The 24,235-nt window shown below is 32.1% G+C and overlaps 1 protein-coding gene across 1 annotated transcript; it reads right to left on the reverse strand.

Annotated features, from left to right (window-relative positions):
• Nucleotides 1-6,495: 6,495 nt before the first annotated feature.
• On the reverse strand, nucleotides 6,496-11,811 carry LOC145946738 (uncharacterized). Its single transcript, XM_083056487.1, has 3 exons — nucleotides 10,638-11,811; nucleotides 8,904-10,358; nucleotides 6,496-8,786 (listed from the first exon to the last, which is right to left on the reverse strand). Exons 1-3 carry the CDS (start codon nucleotides 11,809-11,811, stop codon nucleotides 6,496-6,498), a joined length of 4,920 nt encoding a protein of 1,639 aa, XP_082912613.1.
• Nucleotides 11,812-24,235: the final 12,424 nt, after the last annotated feature.

The following is a 24,235-nucleotide window of genomic DNA, read 5'->3' on the forward strand; positions in this document are numbered from 1 at the left end:
ATTAGAATTCCATACTTTTTTACCGCTGACCCTATGCGACGCAACCTTATTTTATGTATATCAAGTTAAAAAATTTGTACGCTGGTGTCTGTTTGGTACCAAATGATTTTGTAATCAATGTACTATTAAAATGTATAATCGATGAATTTTTGGCTCGTCTTAAAATATTAGAAATCGATACTTTTTTACCGCTGACCCCATTCGACGCAACTTTATTTTATGTATATCAAGTTAAAAAATTTGTACGCTGGTGTCTGTTTGGTACCAAATGGTTCTGTAATCAATGTACTATTAAAATGTATAATCGATGAATTTTTGGCTCGTCTTAAAATATTAGAAATCCATACTTTTTTACCGCTGACCCTATGCGACGCAACCTTATTTTATGTATAGCAAGTTAAAAAATTTGTACGCTGGTGTCTGTTTGGTACCAAATGATTCTGTAATCAATGTACTATTAAAATGTATAATCGATGAATTTTTGGCTCGTCTTAAAATATTAGAAATCGATACTTTTTTACCGCGTACCCTATGCGACGCAACCTTATTTTATGTATATCAAGTTAAAAAATTTGTACGCTGGTGTCTGTTTGGTACCAAATGATTCTGTAATCAATGTACTATTATAATGTATAATCGATGAATTTTTGGCTCGTCTTTAAATATTTGAAATCGATAATTTTTTACCGCTGACCCTATGCGACGCAACCTTATTTTATGTATATCAAGTTAAATAATTTGTACGCTGGTGTCTGTTTAGTACCAAATGATTGTGTAATCAATGTACTATTAAAATGTATAATCGATGAATTTTTGGCTCGTCTTAAAATATTAGAAATCGATACTTTTTTACCGCTGACCCTATGCGACGCATCCTTAATTTATGTATAGCTAATGAAAAAGTTTGTATGCTGTTGTCTGCTTGGTACCAAAAGATTCTGTAATCAATGTACTATTAAAATGTATAATGGATGAATTTTTGGCTCGTCTTTAAATATTAGAAATCGATACTTTTTTACCGCTGACCTCATGCGACGCAACCTTATTTTATGTATATCATGTTAAAAAATTTGTACGCAGGTGTCTGTTTGGTACCAAATGGTTCTGTAATCAATGTACTATTAAAATGTATAATCGATGAATTTTTGGCTCGTCTTAAAATATTAGAAATCGATACTTTTTTACCGCTGACCCTATGCGACGCATCCTTAATTTATGTATAGCAAATGAAAAAGTTTGTATGCTGTTGTCTACTTGGTACCAAAAGATTCTGTAATTAATGTACTATTAAAATGTATAATGGATGAATTTTTGGCTCGTCTTTAAATATTAGAAATCGATACTTTTTTACCGCTGACCCCATGCGACGCAACCTTATTTTATGTATATCAAGTTAAAAAATTTGTACGTTGGTGTCTGTTTGGTACCAAATGGTTCTGTAATCAATGTACTATTAAAATGTATAATCGATGAATTTTTGGCTCGTCTTAAAATATTAGAATTCCATACTTTTTTACCGCTGACCCTATGCGACGCAACCTTATTTTATGTATATCAAGTTAAAAAATTTGTACGCTGGTGTCTGTTTGGTACCAAATGATTCTGTAATCAATGTACTATTAAAATGTATAATCGATGAATTTTTGGCTCGTCTTAAAATATTAGAAATCGATACTTTTTTACCGCTGACCCCATTCGACGCAACTTTATTTTATGTATATCAAGTTAAAAAATTTGTACGCTGGTGTCTGTTTGGTACCAAATGGTTCTGTAATCAATGTACTATTAAAATGTATAATCGATGAATTTTTGGCTCGTCTTAAAATATTAGAAATCCATACTTTTTTACCGCTGACCCTATGCGACGCAACCTTATTTTATGTATAGCAAGTTAAAAAATTTGTACGCTGGTGTCTGTTTGGTACCAAATGATTCTGTAATCAATGTACTATTAAAATGTATAATCGATGAATTTTTGGCTCGTCTTAAAATATTAGAAATCGATACTTTTTTACCGCGTACCCTATGCGACGCAACCTTATTTTATGTATATCAAGTTAAATAATTTGTACGCTGGTGTCTGTTTGGTACCAAATGATTCTGTAATCAATGTACTATTAAAATGTATAATCGATGAATTTTTGGCTCGTCTTAAAATATTAGAAATCGATACTTTTTTACCGCGTACCCTATGCGACGCAACCTTATTTTATGTATATCAAGTTAAAAAATTTGTACGCTGGTGTCTGTTTGGTACCAAATGATTCTGTAATCAATATACTATTATAATGTATAATCGATGAATTTTTGGCTCGTCTTTAAATATTTGAAATCGATAATTTTTTACCGCTGACCCTATGCGACGCAACCTTATTTTATGTATATCAAGTTAAATAATTTGTACGCTGGTGTCTGTTTAGTACCAAATGATTGTGTAATCAATGTACTATTAAAATGTATAATCGATGAATTTTTGGCTCGTCTTAAAATATTAGAAATCGATACTTTTTTACCGCTGACCCTATGCGACGCATCCTTAATTTATGTATAGCTAATGAAAAAGTTTGTATGCTGTTGTCTGCTTGGTACCAAAAGATTCTGTAATCAATGTACTATTAAAATGTATAATGGATGAATTTTTGGCTCGTCTTTAAATATTAGAAATCGATACTTTTTTACCGCTGACCTCATGCGACGCAACCTTATTTTATGTATATCATGTTAAAAAATTTGTACGCAGGTGTCTGTTTGGTACCAAATGGTTCTGTAATCAATGTACTATTAAAATGTATAATCGATGAATTTTTGGCTCGTCTTAAAATATTAGAAATCGATACTTTTTTACCGCTGACCCTATGCGACGCATCCTTAATTTATGTATAGCAAATGAAAAAGTTTGTATGCTGTTGTCTACTTGGTACCAAAAGATTCTGTAATTAATGTACTATTAAAATGTATAATGGATGAATTTTTGGCTCGTCTTTAAATATTAGAAATCGATACTTTTTTACCGCTGACCCCATGCGACGCAACCTTATTTTATGTATATCAAGTTAAAAAATTTGTACGCTGGTGTCTGTTTGGTACCAAATGGTTCTGTAATCAATGTACTATTAAAATGTATAATCGATGAATTTTTGGCTCGTCTTAAAATATTAGAATTCCATACTTTTTTACCGCTGACCCTATGCGACGCAACCTTATTTTATGTATATCAAGTTAAAAAATTTGTACGCTGGTGTCTGTTTGGTACCAAATGATTCTGTAATCAATGTACTATTAAAATGTATAATCGATGAATTTTTGGCTCGTCTTAAAATATTAGAAATCGATACTTTTTTACCGCTGACCCCATTCGACGCAACTTTATTTTATGTATATCAAGTTAAAAAATTTGTACGCTGGTGTCTGTTTGGTACCAAATGGTTCTGTAATCAATGTACTATTAAAATGTATAATCGATGAATTTTTGGCTCGTCTTAAAATATTAGAAATCCATACTTTTTTACCGCTGACCCTATGCGACGCAACCTTATTTTATGTATAGCAAGTTAAAAAATTTGTACGCTGGTGTCTGTTTGGTACCAAATGATTCTGTAATCAATGTACTATTAAAATGTATAATCGATGAATTTTTGGCTCGTCTTAAAATATTAGAAATCGATACTTTTTTACCGCGTACCCTATGCGACGCAACCTTATTTTATGTATATCAAGTTAAATAATTTGTACGCTGGTGTCTGTTTGGTACCAAATGATTCTGTAATCAATGTACTATTAAAATGTATAATGGATGAATTTTTGGCTCGTCTTTAAATATTAGAAATCGATACTTTTTTACCGCTGACCCCATGCGACGCAACCTTATTTTATGTATATCAAGTTAAAAAATTTGTACGCTGGTGTCTGTTTGGTACCAAATGGTTCTGTAATCAATGTACTATTAAAATGTATAATCGATGAATTTTTGGCTCGTCTTAAAATATTAGAATTCCATACTTTTTTATCGCTGACCCTATGCGACGCAACCTTATTTTATGTATATCAAGTTAAATAATTTGTACGCTGGTGTCTGTTTGGTACCAAATGATTGTGTAAACAATGTACTATTAAAATGTATAATCGATGAATTTTTGGCTCGTCTTAAAATATTAGAAATCGATACTTTTTTACCGCTGACTCCATTCGACGCAACTTTATTTTATGTATATCAAGTTAAAAAATTTGTACGCTGGTGTCTGCATGCTATCAAAAGATTCTGTAATCAATGTACTATTAAAATGTATAATCGATGAATTTTTGGCTCGTCTTAAAATATTAGAAATCGATACTTTTTTATCGCTGACCTCATTCGACGCAACTTTATTTTATGTATATCAAGTTAAAAAATTTGTACGCTGGTGTCTGTTTGGTACCAAATGGTTCTGTAATCAATGTACTATTAAAATGTATAATCGATGAATTTTTGGCTCGTCTTAAAATATTAGAATTCCATACTTTTTTACCGCTGACCCTATGCGACGCAACCTTATTTTATGTATATCAAGTTAAAAAATTTGTACGCTGGTGTCTGTTTGGTACCAAATGGTTCTGTAATCAATGTACTATTAAAATGTATAATCGATGAATTTTTGGCTCGTCTTAAAATATTAGAAATCCATACTTTTTTACCGCTGACCCTATGCGACGCAACCTTATTTTATGTATAGCAAGTTAAAAAATTTGTACGCTGGTGTCTGTTTGGTACCAAATGATTCTGTAATCAATGTACTATTAATATGTATAATCGATGAATTTTTGGCTCGTCTTTAAATATTTGTAATCGATACTTTTTTACCGCTGACTCCATTCGACGCAACTTTATTTTATGTATATCAAGTTAAAAAATTTGTACGCTGGTGTCTGCATGGTATCAAAAGATTCTGTAATCAATGTACTATTAAAATGTATAATCGATGAATTTTTGGCTCGTCTTAAAATATTAGAAATCGATACTTTTTTACCGCTGACCCTATGCGACGCAACCTTATTTTATGTATATCAAGTTAAATAATTTGTACGCTGGTGTCTGTTTGGTACCAAATGATTGTGTAAACAATGTACTATTAAAATGTATAATCGATGAATTTTTGGCTCGTCTTAAAATATTAGAAATCGATACTTTTTTACCGCTGACTCCATTCGACGCAACTTTATTTTATGTATATCAAGTTAAAAAATTTGTACGCTGGTGTCTGCATGCTATCAAAAGATTCTGTAATCAATGTACTATTAAAATGTATAATCGATGAATTTTTGGCTCGTCTTAAAATATTGGAAATCGATACTTTTTACCGCTGCTCCTTTGCGACGCAACCTTATTTTATGTATATTGTTCGATAACAATAAAATGTAATTTTTGTACGTACCGAACGTAACTTCTTAACTCTTATTCCAAGATTAATATTAATTCTTTCTATATTCTTGCTATGTATAATCCTTCCTTGTTTTACGACGTTATTTCATATTATGTACAGGACTGAATGTAGTACAGGTTATATAGGAGTTGTCTTCATCTTAGAAACAGGAACCAGAATATTTATAGGATTCAAAACAGGAACCAGGAAATATATATATATATATATATATATATATTTGTAAAGAATTTCTGCGTCTCTAAAGAAATTAGGAAATATAATTAAAATATGAATTAAATGATATCACCGTAAGGCAAGATAAAAATGATTATGGATAATATCACCGTAAGGCAAAATATGAATAAGAGTTTTATAGTTTTCAGTTATCACCTTTTAAGGCAGAGAAAATATTAATTAGCTTTGATAAGATTAGATTGATAAAAATATAAATCACCATAAGGCAAAGATAGAATTAATTTGATAAAGATATAAAATTACCATAAGGCAAAGATATATTAATCACCATAAGGCAAAGATAGAATTTGTTTGATAAAGATAAAATCACCATAAGGCAAAGATATATTAATCACCATAAGGCAAAGATAGAATTTGTATGATAAAGATATAAATCACCATAAGGCAAAGATATATTAATCACCATAAGGCAAAGATAGAATTTGTATGATAAAGATATAAATCACCATAAGGCAAAGATATATTAATCACCATAAGGCAAAGATAGAATTTGTTTGATAAAGATATAAATCACCATAAGGCAAAGATATATTAATCACCATAAGGCAAAGATAGAATTTGGATGATCACCTTATGGCTAGCCTCAAATAATTGGCTTGATGGAAGGTATCGACTATCATGATATGTACTTACATGATGTCCCCAATTGGACAAAGTCGACCTTCCTAACCAGATATATGTAATTAACCAAATATATTTCGATGTATCTCTGATGATCTTGATATTTCCGTACGATGCGCATCGTGTCGATTCAAACATAAAACGAACCACGATAAACAGCAGCATAGCAACCAGATCTTTTTCTTTTCTCACGGCACTCTATGAAAGATTCGAATAGACTTTCCTATACATTTTCTCCGCCCGCATTCAACAATAGATTTGTTGAATGAATTTCAGGATCAGTTGGGATAATACATAATTTTGTTATAGGTCTCTTGTAAATAGAGTTTGCAGTTTTCACTGTAACAACTCTGGTTAAACCGTCTGGTCCTGGATGTAAATGTATGACTCTTGCGAGGGGCCACTTTCCTGGCGGGTAACGCTCATCCGTAATTAATACTAAGGATCCTTCCTTTATTTCATTCGAAGGGTGATACCATTTAGAAATGGCTTGATACCTTTGTAAACACTCTATAGACCATCTTGACCAAAAGTGATCTACTTTCTGTTTAAGTAATTGCCAGCGTGAAAGCAAAGATGTCTTTTCAGTTAATAGACTCGGTTCCGGTAATGTAGTTGGTGCTTCTCCAATAAGAAAATGTCCTGGAGTCAGGGGTGAATAGTCAGATGCATCATCTGATAAAGGACATAATGGCCTTGAATTTAACACTGCTTCTATTTGTACAGTTATCGTTGTCATTTCTTCATACGTTAATATAGTATCCTTTAAAATTCGTTGTAAATGAAATTTAATAGATTTTACAGCTGCTTCCCACTTTCCTCCAAAATGAGGGGTTGATGGAGGATTGAATTTCCATTCAGTGTTATCTTTAGCGAGAAGATAGGCAAGGTCACGTAATTCATTAGAAGATGACTTGAAAAAACGTCTTAAAGTTGCATCAGCTCCAACAAAGTTTGTTCCACAATCACTTTGTAGCGTAGCACATATACCTCTTCTACCAGTAAACCGTTTATAGGCAGCTATAAATGCATCAGTGGTATAATCCGTAACTACTTCTATATGTATTGCTGATGTTGTGAGGCAAACAAATATAGCTAAATAGCCTTTATAAGTTTTTGCCGCTCGCCCTCTCCAAGTCTTCATTATCACGGGACCAGCATAATCTAAACCTGTGTTATAAAAAGGTCTTGCTGGAGTCACACGTGATGATGGTAATTGACCCATGAGCTGTTTCGCTCGAATTCCGCGATACCGTGCACACCTTCCACATCTTAGGATGTAAGAACGTACAGGTGCTCTTCCACCGATAATCCAATATGAACTTCGTAAAAAACCGAGAGTAACTTGAGTACCTCCATGTAGCGTCCTTTTGTGAGCATCATCAATAATCAAAGTACTTAACGAAGATCTTCTTGGTATAATAAGTGGATGTTTTGTGTCAGACTCTATCTGTGCATTATGGAGACGACCTCCAACACGAAGTAATCCTTCATGGTCTATAAAAGGTGTAAGGCGAATCAAAGGGTTGGATTTAGGCAAATGTTCTCTATTAGAAATTATACGAATCTCGTTCGAAAACCATGCTTGTTGTACAATTCGTACCCAAAAATTACGACTCTTCTCGATTTCCATGGGTGTTATGGGATGTTTAATCAGTGTTGATTGTGATTCTCTACGGAGACAACGAATAAATCTGCGACAAATAGAAGTAATTCGTAATAATTTCATGAGTGAAGAGTACTTATCCAACAATTCCCAGTATAAAGGTTGATGGGTGACAGCAATCATGACTTGTCTGGATCGTTCTTCCAAACCAGTTTCCGGTAACTCTTTACACTTGAAAGAAGGCCAAGATGATGGAGACTCAGAAAGCCAATTTGGTCCTTTCCACCATAGATCAAATTTAATTAATTGATCTGGCCTTAAACCACGAGATGCACAATCCGCAGGATTTTCTTTCCCAGGAACAAAATGCCAAGATCCATAAGGTAATAATTCTTGTATAGTAGATACACGATTACGAACAAAATCTTTCCATTTGGTTGGATGAGCCGAAATCCAAGAAAGAGTTACAGATGAATCAGACCAACAAAACACCGATACGTCAGAAAGTGCTAGTGCTTTTAAAGTATGTACAGTTAATCGCGCTAATAACAAAGCCGCAACAAGTTCAAGACGTGGAATCGTAAGCCGTTTAATTGGTGCAACCTTTGTCTTGGAACAAATCAGTTGAGTAGATATTTTACCATCGTTACTGAAAATTCTTATATAAATCACAGCTGCCATGGCTAATTCTGATGCATCTGAAAATCCATGAATTTCAACAGAAGTACTGGAATGAACATAACCAAACCATCTAGGAATTGCTAATTGATCTAGATGCTGAAGTTGTTTTCTAAAATTCTCCCAACGATATTGCATGTCTTGAGAAAGAGGTTCATCCCATTCAATCTTTCTTAACCAGAGTTCTTGAAGAAAGATTTTGGCTGTTATGAGAATAGGTGCGATAAGTCCTAATGGATCATATAATTTTGCGATTTCAGAAGAAATTATTCTTTTAGTATATTTTGTAGTAGATGTTGGTAAAGCTGAAAAATGAAACGTGTCCGAGTCGGGTCTCCAAATAAGACCTAATATCTTGCAAAGTGTAGATTCAATTTCCACAGCAGATGACGATTCTTCACATTCTTCACCCGACATCGACATTGGCAGAATCTCTCTACAATTACTACTCCATTTTTGTAAAGGAAATCCACCTGCTGCACATAATTGAATAAGTTGATTGACAATCTCTTTAACTTCCGAAATTGAATCCGCTCCTCCAAAGATATCATCAACATATCTTCCCTTTGTCAAAGGAATAACAGCCTTAGGAAAATGATGACCTTCGTCGGTTACTAATTGTTGTAATGCTCGTAATGCAAGAAACGGAGCACAGACAAGTCCATAAGTTACAGTTGTGAGTCTAAAAGCTACCAGTTGATTTTCAGAACCTCGCCACAATATCCTTTGTAAATCCCAATCGTCAGGATTAAGAGCAATTTGTCGAAACATTTTAACTATATCTGTAGAAAAAAGAAATCGATGTGTACGAATCCATATAAGAATATCTGAAATATCTGTCTGAAGTTTTGCGCCTGCGTGAAGCAGATCATTAAGAGAATAACCACTGTTTGTACGGCTAGACCCATTAAAAACAACTCTTAATTTTGTGGTACGACTGCTTTCTCGAAGAACTCCATGGTGTGGTAAATAGTGTATAGGAGAATTATTATTTCCGGAAATATCAGCTAACATCATATGACCCAATGTTTTGTATTCTTCTATGAAATCAACATAGAGTTCTTGAAACTTGGGATTTAAAGTAAATCGTTGAAATAATCTATTGAGACAACATAGTGCCTTTTGTTTTGAATCACCCAGAAGTGAAGGATTTGATTTTAGAGGAAGACGTACAACATATCTTCCAGTAGCATCTCTTGTATGAGTAGACAAAAAATGTCGTTCACACTCTTCTTCTTCCTCACTTAATTTAGATTCCGTTGTAGTAGGTAGTTCCTCTTGATTCCAAAATCTAGCAATAAGATCTTGTAAATCATGATCCAAAGTACAATGATACGTTCTTGCTGAATTAGATAAATCATTTTCTGATATTGGTCCTGAAAGAACCCATCCGAAAATAGTTTGCTGAGCAATAGGCGTTGACGAATCCCCTCGTATTAATCCTGGCAGAATTACCGAGCCATAATTATCTGAACCTAAAATGATATGAATATGACCAGAACAAAAAAAATCAGGATCTGCAAGTTGAAGTCCAGCAATATGAGACCAAGTATGACAAGACGCGTTAAAAGGCGGTAATTTAGTTGTTAGACGAGGTAACACGTAGGCTTCGATTGTACAATTATAAGTTGGATCATAGATGGACTGTAATTTTATTGTAACACTTCCTTTAGTGTGACCGGAATATGTACCACCGACTCCAAGAAGTGGTATTGAAGCTGAACTGCGTTTTAGTTGTGCATGATTTACTAAATTTTCTGAAATAAAAGATAATTCTGATCCTTGATCTATTAATAAACGTACTGCAAAATTTACATCTTTATTTTTATGTAATATGGCTCTACTCGTAGCTAATAACGTAAATTTTGGTAAAGAATTTGCTTGTCCAGATTGATGAGCACATAATTTGTTTTGTCATTCTATTGAAGGTTGTGACTGAGGATTTTCTTTAGATTGAGTAGATTGAGCATTATCTATCTTAGATGATTTTTCACCAAAATGTTTTGATGAAGACACGTTGATGTCATGAATTGAAGTATGATGCTTCTTTCCACATTTGAGACATCTTTTTAAAGAATTACATTTGCTTGCTACATGTGGGCCAAGACAATTAAAACATCGTCGATGCTTCATAATAATATCCCTTCGTTGTTGCTGAGTTTTCGAATGATATTGATCGCACTTTGTTAAAAAATGTGAAGATCCACATAGCGGGCAAATGAAAGAATTAGTAAAAGAATTTTGATTAGATGATGTAGCTACATGAGCAGCTATTTTTGTACGAGACTTTCCAAAAGAGGAATGATCCTTATCCTTATGTGATCCAGAAGAAAAAGTATTATTATGTAAATTAAGATTCTCTAAAGCTCGTGTCCTCCCAATAAGAAATTCTTCAAATTGTAAGTAAGTCGGATATGAAGAGGTTGAACCAAGTTTAACCTCCCATGCTTCTCGAGTTTCAGGATCAAGTATTCTTACGAGCTGATGTAATAATAATGGATCCCAATGATCTACTTCACAGTTCAAAGCACGTAAAGCACCAATAACTTCTGATATGGTTGTCAAAAGAGTTCTGAGACCTTGAGCGCATTTTGTTTTAAGCGGCTTTAAATTTGTAATTCTATCCAATTGAGTAGTAATCAAAAATCGTTTATTCTCATATCTTGAAACTAATATATCCCATGCAACAGTAAAATTTTCATCAGAAATAGGCAAATTATACATTAACCGAGCCGCTTCACCAGTTACACATGTCTTCAAATAATGCATCTTCTCAACGTTTGATAAATCTTCATTATCGTGAATCAAAGAAACAAATAAATCATGGAATGATCTCCATGATTGATAATCTCCTGAAAAGCTTGGTAATTTTATACGAGGCAATGCACTACGAGGTAATTGTGAGGTAGATGATGCTACATGTTCCGAATGAGTAGGTCGAGATTGCCGATCTACCGTTTCTAAATCATCTCGATATGTAAGTAATTTAGCACGAGAATATACATAAAACGCTTGACAACGTTCATACACGTGTTCTTTAATATATGATTGATCATTATTCTCAGAAAGTATCTCAAGATATAAATTTTCATGTTCTACTTGAAATTTAGACCAATTCTGATCAAGTAAATCCAAACGTGTATTAATTAATTGACGATTTAAACGTGAAATTTCTACGATATCAAAATCCGCTGCATCTTGTATTAGATTAAATCGACTTTTTTGTAAAGCGATCTTTGCTTCTATATTAGACATCTTGAAAAGCTTGGGATCCGGCTCGAAGGACCAAAAAATGTTCGATAACAATAAAATGTAATTTTTGTACGTACCGAACGTAACTTCTTAACTCTTATTCCAAGATTAATATTAATTCTTTCTATATTCTTGCTATGTATAATCCTTCCTTGTTTTACGACGTTATTTCATATTATGTACAGGACTGAATGTAGTACAGGTTATATAGGAGTTGTCTTCATCTTAGAAACAGGAACCAGAATATTTATAGGATTCAAAACAGGAACCAGGAAATATATATATATATATATATATATATTTGTAAAGAATTTCTGCGTCTCTAAAGAAATTAGGAAATATAATTAAAATATGAATTAAATGATATCACCGTAAGGCAAGATAAAAATGATTATGGATAATATCACCGTAAGGCAAAATATGAATAAGAGTTTTATAGTTTTCAGTTATCACCTTTTAAGGCAGAGAAAATATTAATTAGCTTTGATAAGATTAGATTGATAAAAATATAAATCACCATAAGGCAAAGATAGAATTAATTTGATAAAGATATAAATCACCATAAGGCAAAGATATATTAATCACCATAAGGCAAAGATAGAATTTGTTTGATAAAGATAAAATCACCATAAGGCAAAGATATATTAATCACCATAAGGCAAAGATAGAATTTGTATGATAAAGATATAAATCACCATAAGGCAAAGATATATTAATCACCATAAGGCAAAGATAGAATTTGTATGATAAAGATATAAATCACCATAAGGCAAAGATATATTAATCACCATAAGGCAAAGATAGAATTTGTTTGATAAAGATATAAATCACCATAAGGCAAAGATATATTAATCACCATAAGGCAAAGATAGAATTTGGATGATCACCTTATGGCTAGCCTCAAATAATTGGCTTGATGGAAGGTATCGACTATCATGATATGTACTTACATGATGTCCCCAATTGGACAAAGTCGACCTTCCTAACCAGATATATGTAATTAACCAAATATATTTCGATGTATCTCTGATGATCTTGATATTTCCGTACGATGCGCATCGTGTCGATTCAAACATAAAACGAACCACGATAAACAGCAGCATAGCAACCAGATCTTTTTCTTTTCTCACGGCACTCTATGAAAGATTCGAATAGACTTTCCTATACATATATCAAGTTAAAAAATTTGTACGCTGGTGTCTGTTTGGTACCAAATGATTCTGTAATCAATGTACTATTAAAATGTATAATCGATGAATTTTTGGCTCGTCTTTAAATATTTGAAATCGATACTTTTTTACCGCTGACCCCATTCGACGCAACTTTATTTTATGTATATCAAGTTAAAAAATTTGCACGCTGGTGTCTGTTTGGTACCAAATGATTGTGTAATCAATGTACTATTAAAATGTATAATCGATGAATTTTTGGCTCGTCTTAAAATATTAGAAATCGATACTTTTTTACCGCTGACCCTATGCGACGCATCCTTAATTTATGTATAGCAAATGAAAAAGTTTGTATGCTGTTGTCTGCTTGGTACCAAAAGATTCTGTAATCAATGTACTATTAAAATGTATAATGGATGAATTTTTGGCTCGTCTTTAAATATTAGAAATCGATACTTTTTTACCGCTGACCTCATGCGACGCAACCTTATTTTATGTATATCATGTTAAAAAATTTGTACGCAGGTGTCTGTTTGGTACCAAATGGTTCTGTAATCAATGTACTATTAAAATGTATAATCGATGAATTTTTGGCTCGTCTTAAAATATTAGAAATCGATACTTTTTTACCGCTGACCCTATGCGACGCATCCTTAATTTATGTATAGCAAATGAAAAAGTTTGTATGCTGTTGTCTACTTGGTAGCAAAAGATTCTGTAATTAATGTACTATTAAAATGTATAATCGATGAATTTTTGGCTCGTCTTAAAATATTAGAAATCGATACTTTTTTACCGCTGACCCCATTCGACGCAACTTTATTTTATGTATATCAAGTTAAAAAATTTGTACACTGGTGTCTGTTTGGTACCAAATGGTTCTGTAATCAATGTACTATTAAAATGTATAATCGATGAATTTTTGGCTCGTCTTAAAATATTAGAAATCCATACTTTTTTACCGCTGACCCTATGCGACGCAACCTTATTTTATGTATAGCAAGTTAAAAAATTTGTACGCTGGTGTCTGTTTGGTACCAAATGATTCTGTAATCAATGTACTATTAAAATGTATAATCGATGAATTTTTGGCTCGTCTTAAAATATTAGAAATCGATACTTTTTTACCGCTGACCCTATGCGACGCAACCTTATTTTATGTATATCAAGTTAAATAATTTGTACGCTGGTGTCTGTTTGGTACCAAATGATTGTGTAAACAATGTACTATTAAAATGTATAATCGATGAATTTTTGGCTCGTCTTAAAATATTAGAAATCGATACTTTTTTACCGCTGACCCCATTCGACGCAACTTTATTTTATGTATATCAAGTTAAAAATTTGTACGCTGGTGTCTGTTTGGTACCAAATGGTTCTGTAATCAATGTACTATTAAAATGTATAATCGATGAATTTTTGGCTCGTCTTAAAATATTAGAAATCCATACTTTTTTACCGCTGACCCTATGCGACCCAACCTTATTTTATGTATATCAAGTTAAAAAATTTGTACGTTGGTGTCTGTTTGGTACCAAATGATTCTGTAATCAATGTACTATTAAAATGTATAATCGATGAATTTTTGGCTCGTCTTAAAATATTAGAAATCGATACTTTTTTACCGCTGACCCCATTCGACGCAACTTTATTTTATGTATATGAAGTTAAAAAATTTGTACGCTGGTGTCTGCATAGTATCAAAAGATTCTGTAATCAATGTACTATTAAAATGTATAATCGATGAATTTTTGGCTCGTCTTAAAATATTAGAAATCGATACTTTTTTACCGCTGACCCTATGCGACGCAACCTTATTTTATGTATATCAAGTTAAAAAATTTGTACGCTGGTGTCTGTTTGATACCAAATGGTTCTGTAATCAATGTACTATTAAAATGTATAATCGATGAATTTTTGGCTCGTCTTAAAATATTAGAAATCCATACTTTTTTACCGCTGACCCTATGCGACGCAACCTTATTTTATGTATATCAAGTTAAAAAATTTGTACGCTGGTGTCTGTTTGGTACCAAATGATTCTATAATCAATGTACTATTAAAATGTATAATCGATGAATTTTTGGCTCGTCTTTAAATATTTGTAATCGATACTTTTTTACCGCTGACCCCATTCGACGCAACTTTATTTTATGTACATCAAGTTAAAAAATTTGTACGCTGGTGTCTGCATGGTATCAAAAGATTCTGTAATCAATGTACTATTAAAATGTATAATCGATGAATTTTTGGCTTGTCTTAAAATATTAGAAATCGATACTTTTTTACCGCTGACCCTATGCGACGCAACCTTATTTTATGTATATCAAGTTAAATAATTTGTACGCTGGTGTCTGTTTGATACCAAATGATTGTGTAAACAATGTACTATTAAAATGTATAATCGATGAATTTTTGGCTCGTCTTAAAATATTAGAAATCGATACTTTTTTACCGCTGACTCCATTCGACGCAACTTTATTTTATGTATATCAAGTTAAAAAATTTGTACGCTGGTGTCTGCATGCTATCAAAAGATTCTGTAATCAATGTACTATTAAAATGTATAATCGATGAATTTTTGGCTCGTCTTAAAATATTGGAAATCGATACTTTTTACCGCTGATCCTTTGCGACGCAACCTTATTTTATGTATATCAAGTTAAAAAATTTGTACGCTGGTGTCTGTTTGGTACCAAATGATTCTGTAATCAATGTACTATTAAAATGTATAATCGATGAATTTTTGGCTCGTCTTTAAATATTTGAAATCGATACTTTTTTACCGCTGACCCCATTCGACGCAACTTTATTTTATGTATATCAAGTTAAAAAATTTGCACGCTGGTGTCTGCATGGTATCAAAAGATTCTGTAATCAATGTACTATTAAAATGTATAATCGATGAATTTTTGGCTCGTCTTAAAATATTAGAAATCGATACTTTTTTACCGCTGACCCTATGCGACGCAACCTTATTTTATGTATATCAAGTTAAATAATTTGTACGCTGGTGTCTGTTTAGTACCAAATGATTGTGTAATCAATGTACTATTAAAATGTATAATCGATGAATTTTTGGCTCGTCTTAAAATATTAGAAATCGATACTTTTTTACCGCTGACCCTATGCGACGCATCCTTAATTTATGTATAGCAAATGAAAAAGTTTGTATGCTGTTGTCTGCTTGGTACCAAAAGATTCTGTAATCAATGTACTATTAAAATGTATAATGGATGAATTTTTGGCTCGTCTTTAAATATTAGAAATCGATACTTTTTTACCGCTGACCCCATGCGACGCAACCTTATTTTATGTATATCAAGTTAAAAAATTTGTACGCTGGTGTCTGTTTGGTATCAAATGGTTCTGTAATCAATGTACTATTAAAATGTATAATCGATGAATTTTTGGCTCGTCTTGAAATATTAGAATTCCATACTTTTTTACCGCTGACCCTATGCGACGCAACCTTATTTTATGTATATCAAGTTAAAAAATTTGTACGCTGGTGTCTGTTTGGTACCAAATGATTCTGTAATCAATGTACTATTAAAATGTATAATCGATGAATTTTTGGCTCGTCTTAAAATATTAGAAATCGATACTTTTTTACCGCTGACCCCATTCGACGCAACTTTATTTTATGTATATCAAGTTAAAAAATTTGTACGCTGGTGTCTGTTTGGTACCAAATGGTTCTGTAATCAATGTACTATTCAAATGTATAATCGATGAATTTTTGGCTCGTCTTAAAATATTAGAAATCCATACTTTTTTACCGCTGACCCTATGCGACGCAACCTTATTTTATGTATAGCAAGTTAAAAAATTTGTACGCTGGTGTCTGTTTGGTACCAAATGATTCTGTAATCAATGTACTATTAAAATGTATAATCGATGAATTTTTGGCTCGTCTTAAAATATTAGAAATCGATACTTTTTTACCGCTGACCCTATGCGACGCAACCTTATTTTATGTATATCAAGTTAAATAATTTGTACGCTGGTGTCTGTTTGGTACCAAATGATTGTGTAAACAATGTACTATTAAAATGTATAATCGATGAATTTTTGGCTCGTCTTAAAATATTAGAAATCGATACTTTTTTACCGCTGACCCCATTCGACGCAACTTTATTTTATGTATATCAAGTTAAAAATTTGTACGCTGGTGTCTGTTTGGTACCAAATGGTTCTGTAATCAATGTACTATTAAAATGTATAATCGATGAATTTTTGGCTCGTCTTAAAATATTAGAAATCCATACTTTTTTACAGCTGACCCTATGCGATCCAACCTTATTTTATGTATATCAAGTTAAAAAATTTGTACGCTGGTGTCTGTTTCGTACCAAATGATTCTGTAATCAATGTACTATTAAAATGTATAATCGATGAATTTTTGGCTCGTCTTAAAATATTAGAAATCGATACTTTTTTACCACTGACCCCATTCGACGCAACTTTATTTTATGTATATGAAGTTAAAAAATTTGTACGCTGGTGTCTGCATAGTGTCAAAAGATTCTGTAATCAATGTACTATTGAAATGTATAATTGATGAATTTTTGGCTCGTCTTAAAATATTAGAAATCGATACTTTTTTACCGCTGACCCTATGCGACGCAACCTTATTTTATGTATATCAAGTTAAAAAATTTGTACGCTGGTGTCTGTTTGGTACCAAATGGTTCTGTAATCAATGTACTATTAAAATGTATAATCGATGAATTTTTGGCTCGTCTTAAAATATTAGAAATCCATACTTTTTTACCGCTGACCCTATGCGACGCAACCTTATTTTATGTATATCAAGTTAAAAAATTTGTACGCTGGTGTCTGTTTGGTACCAAATGATTCTGTAATCAATGTACTATTAAAATGTATAATCGATGAATTTTTGGCTCGTCTTAAAATATTAGAAATCGATACTTTTTTACCGCTGACCCCATTCGACGCAACTTTATTTTATGTATATCAAGTTAAAAAATTTGTACGCTGGTGTCTGTTTGGTACCAAATGGTTCTGTAATCAATGTACTATTAAAATGTATAATCGATGAATTTTTGGCTCGTCTTAAAATATTAGAAATCCATACTTTTTTACCGCTGACCCTATGCGACGCAACCTTATTTTATGTATATCAAGTTAAAAAATTTGTACGCTGGTGTCTGTTTGGTACCAAATGATTCTGTAATCAATGTACTATTAAAATGTATAATCGATGAATTTTTGGTTCGTCTTTAAATATTTGTAATCGATACTTTTTTACCGCTGACCCCATTCGACGCAACTTTATTTTATGTATATCAAGTTAAAAAATTTGTACGCTGGTGTCTGCATGGTATCAAAAGATTCTGTAATCAATGTACTATTAAAATGTATAATCGATGAATTTTTGGATCGTCTTAAAATATTAGAAATCGATACTTTTTTACCGCTGACCCTATGCGACGCATCCTTAATTTATGTATAGCAAATGAAAAAGTTTGTATGCTGTTGTCTGCTTGGTACCAAAAGATTCTGTAATCAATGTACTATTAAAATGTATAATCGATGAATTTTTGGCTCGTCTTTAAATATTAGAAATCGATACTTTTTTACCGCTGACCTCATGCGACGCAACCTTATTTTATGTATATCAAGTTAAAAAATTTGTACGCAGGTGTCTGTTTGGTACCAAATGGTTCTGTAATCAATGTACTATTAAAATGTATAATCGATGAATTTTTGGCTCGTCTTAAAATATTAGAAATCGATACTTTTTTACCGCTGACCCTATGCGACGCAACCTTATTTTATGTATATCAAGTTAAAAAATTTGTACGCTGGTGTCTGTTTGGTACCAAATGGTTCTGTAATCAATGTACTATTAAAATGTATAATCGATGAATTTTTGGCTCGTCTTAAAATATTAGAATTCCATACTTTTTTACCGCTGACCCTATGCGACGCAACCTTATTTTATGTATATCAAGTTAAAAAATTTGTACGCTGGTGTCTGTTTGGTACCAAATGATTGTGTAAACAATGTACTATTAAAATGTATAATCGATGAATTTTTGGCTCGTCTTAAAATATTAGAAATCGATACTTTTTTACCGCTGACCCCATTCGACGCATCTTTATTTTATGTATATCAAGTTAAAAATTTGTACGCTGGTGTCTGTTTGGTACCAAATGGTTCTGTAATCAATGTACTATTAAAATGTATAATCGATGAATTTTTGGCTCGTCTTAAAATATTAGAAATCGATACTTTTTTACCGCTGACCCCATTCGACGCAACTTTATTTTATGTATATCAAGTTAAAAAATTTGTACGCTGGTGTCTGCATGGTATCAAAAGATTCTGTAATCAATGTACTATTAAAATGTATAATCGATGAATTTTTGGCTCGTCTTAAAATATTGGAAATCGATACTTTTTACCGCTGATCCTATGCGACGCAACCTTATTTTATGTATATCAAGTTAAAAAATTTGTACGCTGGTGTCTGCATGGTACCAAATGGTTCTGTAATCAATGTACTATTAAAATGTATAATCGATGAATTTTTGGCTCGTCTTAAAATATTAGAATTCCATACTTTTTTACCGCTGACCCTATGCGACGCAACCTTATTTTATGTATATCAAGTTAAAAAATTTGTGTGTTTGGTACCAAATGATTCTGTAATCAATGTACTATTAAAATGTATAATCGATGAATTTTTGACTCGTCTTAAAATATTAGAAATCGATACTTTTTTACCGCTGACCCCATTCGACGCAACTTTATTTTATGTATATCAAGTTAAAAAATTTGTACGCTGGTGTCTGTTTGGTACCAAATGGTTCTGTAATCAATGTACTATTAAAATGTATAATCGATGAATTTTTGGCTCGTCTTAAAATATTAGAAATCCATACTTTTTTACCGCTGACCCTATGCGACGCAACCTTATTTTATGTATAGCAAGTTAAAAAATTTGTACGCTGGTGTCTGTTTGGTACCAAATGATTCTGTAATCAATGTACTATTAAAATGTATAATCGATGAATTTTTGGCTCGTCTTAAAATATTAGAAATCGATACTTTTTTACCGCGTACCCTATGCGACGCAACCTTATTTTATGTATATCAAGTTAAATAATTTGTACGCTGGTGTCTGTTTGGTACCAAATGATTGTGTAAACAATGTACTATTAAAATGTATAATCGATGAAATTTTGGCTCGTCTTAAAATATTAGAAATCGATACTTTTTTACCGCTGACCCCATTCGACGCAACTTTATTTTATGTATATCAAGTTAAAAATTTGTACGCTGGTGTCTGTTTGGTACCAAATGGTTCTGTAATCAATGTACTATTAAAATGTATAATCGATGAATTTTTGGCTCGTCTTAAAATATTAGAAATCGATACTTTTTTACCGCTGACTCCATTCGACGCAACTTTATTTTATGTATATCAAGTTAAAAAATTTGTACGCTGGTGTCTGCATGCTATCAAAAGATTCTGTAATCAATGTACTATTAAAATGTATAATCGATGAATTTTTGGCTCGTCTTAAAATATTAGAAATCGATACTTTTTTATCGCTGACCTCATTCGACGCAACTTTATTTTATGTATATGAAGTTAAAAAATTTGTACGCTGGTGTCTGTTTGGTACCAAATGGTTCTGTAATCAATATACTATTAAAATGTATAATCGATGAATTTTTGGCTCGTCTTAAAATATTAGAATTCCATACTTTTTTACCGCTGACCCTATGCGACGCAACCTTATTTTATGTATATCAAGTTAAAAAATTTGTACGCTGGTGTCTGTTTGGTACCAAATGGTTCTGTAATCAATGTACTATTAAAATGTATAATCGATGAATTTTTGGCTCGTCTTAAAATATTAGAAATCCATACTTTTTTACCGCTGACCCTATGCGACGCAACCTTATTTTATGTATAGCAAGTTAAAAAATTTGTACGCTGGTGTCTGTTTGGTACCAAAAGATTCTGTAATCAATGTACTATTAAAATGTATAATCGATGAATTTTTGGCTCGTCTTAAAATATTAGAAATCGATACTTTTTTACCACTGACCCTATGCGACGCAACCTTATTTTATGTATATCAAGTTAAATAATTTGTACGCTGGTGTCTGTTTGGTACCAAATGATTGTGTAAACAATGTACTATTAAAATGTATAATCGATGAATTTTTGGCTCGTCTTAAAATATTAGAAATCGATACTTTTTTACCGCTGACTCCATTCGACGCAACTTTATTTTATGTATATCAAGTTAAAAAATTTGTACGCTGGTGTCTGCATGCTATCAAAAGATTCTGTAATCAATGTACTATTAAAATGTATAATCGATGAATTTTTGGCTCGTCTTAAAATATTGGAAATCGATACTTTTTACCGCTGATCCTTTGCGACGCAACCTTATTTTATGTATATCAAGTTAAAAAATTTGTACGCTGGTGTCTGTTTGGTACCAAATGATTCTGTAATCAATGTACTATTAAAATGTATAATCGATGAATTTTTGGCTCGTATTTAAATATTTGAAATCGATACTTTTTTACCGCTGACCCCATTCGACGCAACTTTATTTTATGTATATCAAGTTAAAAAATTTGCACGCTGGTGTCTGTTTGGTACCAAATGATTGTGTAATCAATGTACTATTAAAATGTATAATCGATGAATTTTTGGCTCGTCTTAAAATATTAGAAATCGATACTTTTTTACCGCTGACCCTATGCGACGCATCCTTAATTTATGTATAGCAAATGAAAAAGTTTGTATGCTGTTGTCTGCTTGGTACCAAAAGATTCTGTAATCAATGTACTATTAAAATGTATAATGGATGAATTTTTGGCTCGTCTTTAAATATTAGAAATCGATACTTTTTTACCGCTGACCCCATGCGACGCAACCTTATTTTATGTATATCAAGTTAAAAAATTTGTACGCTGGTGTCTGTTTGGTATCAAATGGTTCTGTAATCAATGTACTATTAAAATGTATAATCGATGAATTTTTGGCTCGTCTTGAAATATTAGAATTCCATACTTTTTTACCGCTGACCCTATGCGACGCAACCTTATTTTATGTATATCATGTTAAAAAATTTGTACGCAGGTGTCTGTTTGGTACCAAATGGTTCTGTAATCAATGTACTATTAAAATGTATAATCGATGAATTTTTGGCTCGTCTTAAAATATTAGAAATCGATACTTTTTTACCGCTGACCCTATGCGACGCATCCTTAATTTATGTATAGCAAATGAAAAAGTTTGTATGCTGTTGTCTACTTGGTACCAAAAGATTCTGTAATTAATGTACTATTAAAATGTATAATCGATGAATTTTTGGCTCGTCTTAAAATATTAGAAATCGATACTTTTTTACCGCTGACCCCATTCGACGCAACTTTATTTTATGTATATCAAGTTAAAAAATTTGTACACTGGTGTCTGTTTGGTACCAAATGGTTCTGTAATCAATGTACTATTAAAATGTATAATCGATGAATTTTTGGCTCGTCTTAAAATATTAGAAATCCATACTTTTTTACCGCTGACCCTATGCGACGCAACCTTATTTTATGTATAGCAAGTTAAAAAATTTGTACGCTGGTGTCTGTTTGGTACCAAATGATTCTGTAATCAATGTACTATTAAAATGTATAATCGATGAATTTTTGGCTCGTCTTAAAATATTAGAAATCGATACTTTTTTACCGCTGACCCTATGCGACGCAACCTTATTTTATGTATATCAAGTTAAATAATTTGTACGCTGGTGTCTGTTTGGTACCAAATGATTGTGTAAACAATGTACTATTAAAATGTATAATCGATGAATTTTTGGCTCGTCTTAAAATATTAGAAATCGATACTTTTTTACCGCTGACCCCATTCGACGCAACTTTATTTTATGTATATCAAGTTAAAAATTTGTACGCTGGTGTCTGTTTGGTACCAAATGGTTCTGTAATCAATGTACTATTAAAATGTATAATCGATGAATTTTTGGCTCGTCTTAAAATATTAGAAATCCATACTTTTTTACCGCTGACCCTATGCGACCCAACCTTATTTTATGTATATCAAGTTAAAAAATTTGTACGCTGGTGTCTGTTTGGTACCAAATGATTCTGTAATCAATGTACTATTAAAATGTATAATCGATGAATTTTTGGCTCGTCTTAAAATATTAGAAATCGATACTTTTTTACCGCTGACCCCATTCGACGCAACTTTATTTTATGTATATGAAGTTAAAAAATTTGTACGCTGGTGTCTGTTTGGTACCAAATGGTTCTGTAATCAATGTACTATTAAAATGTATAATCGATGAATTTTTGGCTCGTCTTAAAATATTAGAAATCCATACTTTTTTACCGCTGACCCTATGCGACGCAACCTTATTTTATGTATATCAAGTTAAAAAATTTGTACGCTGGTGTCTGTTTGGTACCAAATGATTCTGTAATCAATGTACTATTAAAATGTATAATCGATGAATTTTTGGCTCGTCTTAAAATATTAGAAATCGATACTTTTTTACCGCTGACCCCATTCGACGCAACTTTATTTTATGTATATCAAGTTAAAAAATTTGTACGCTGGTGTCTGTTTGGTACCAAATGGTTCTGTAATCAATGTACTATTAAAATGTATAATCGATGAATTTTTGGCTCGTCTTAAAATATTAGAAATCCATACTTTTTTACCGCTGACCCTATGCGACGCAACCTTATTTTATGTATAGCAAGTTAAAAAATTTGTACGCTGGTGTCTGTTTGGTACCAAATGATTCTGTAATCAATGTACTATTAAAATGTATAATCGATGAATTTTTGGTTCGTCTTTAAATATTTGTAATCGATACTTTTTTACCGCTGACCCCATTCGACGCAACTTTATTTTATGTATATCAAGTTAAAAAATTTGTACGCTGGTGTCTGCATGGTATCAAAAGATTCTGTAATCAATGTATTATTAAAATGTATAATCGATGAATTTTTGGATCGTCTTAAAATATTAGAAATCGATACTTTTTTACCGCTGACCCTATGCGACGCATCCTTAATTTATGTATAGCAAATGAAAAAGTTTGTATGCTGTTGTCTGCTTGGTACCAAAAGATTCTGTAATCAATGTACTATTAAAATGTATAATCGATGAATTTTTGGCTCGTCTTTAAATATTAGAAATCGATACTTTTTTACCGCTGACCTCATGCGACGCAAC

Source organism: Prenolepis imparis, unplaced genomic scaffold (assembly GCF_030444845.1).
Source record: "Prenolepis imparis isolate NDT839.2.m4 unplaced genomic scaffold, iyPreImpa1.0 SCAF_19, whole genome shotgun sequence".
Taxonomy (NCBI): Eukaryota; Metazoa; Arthropoda; class Insecta; order Hymenoptera; family Formicidae; genus Prenolepis; species Prenolepis imparis.

Bases quoted from the DNA above. Each gene is read 5' to 3' on its own strand.
- LOC145946738 (XM_083056487.1), bottom strand. From the start codon at position 11,811: ATGTCTAATATAGAAGCAAAGATCGCTTTACAAAAAAGTCGATTTAAT. The intron at 10,359-10,637 runs GTAATTCTTTAA...TAAATTTTGCAG, and splicing joins CCCACATGTAGCAAGCAAAT to TACGTTTATTAATAGATCAA. The intron at 8,787-8,903 runs GTCTTATTTGGA...ATGATCCATTAG, and splicing joins TACACTTTGCAAGATATTAG to GACTTATCGCACCTATTCTC.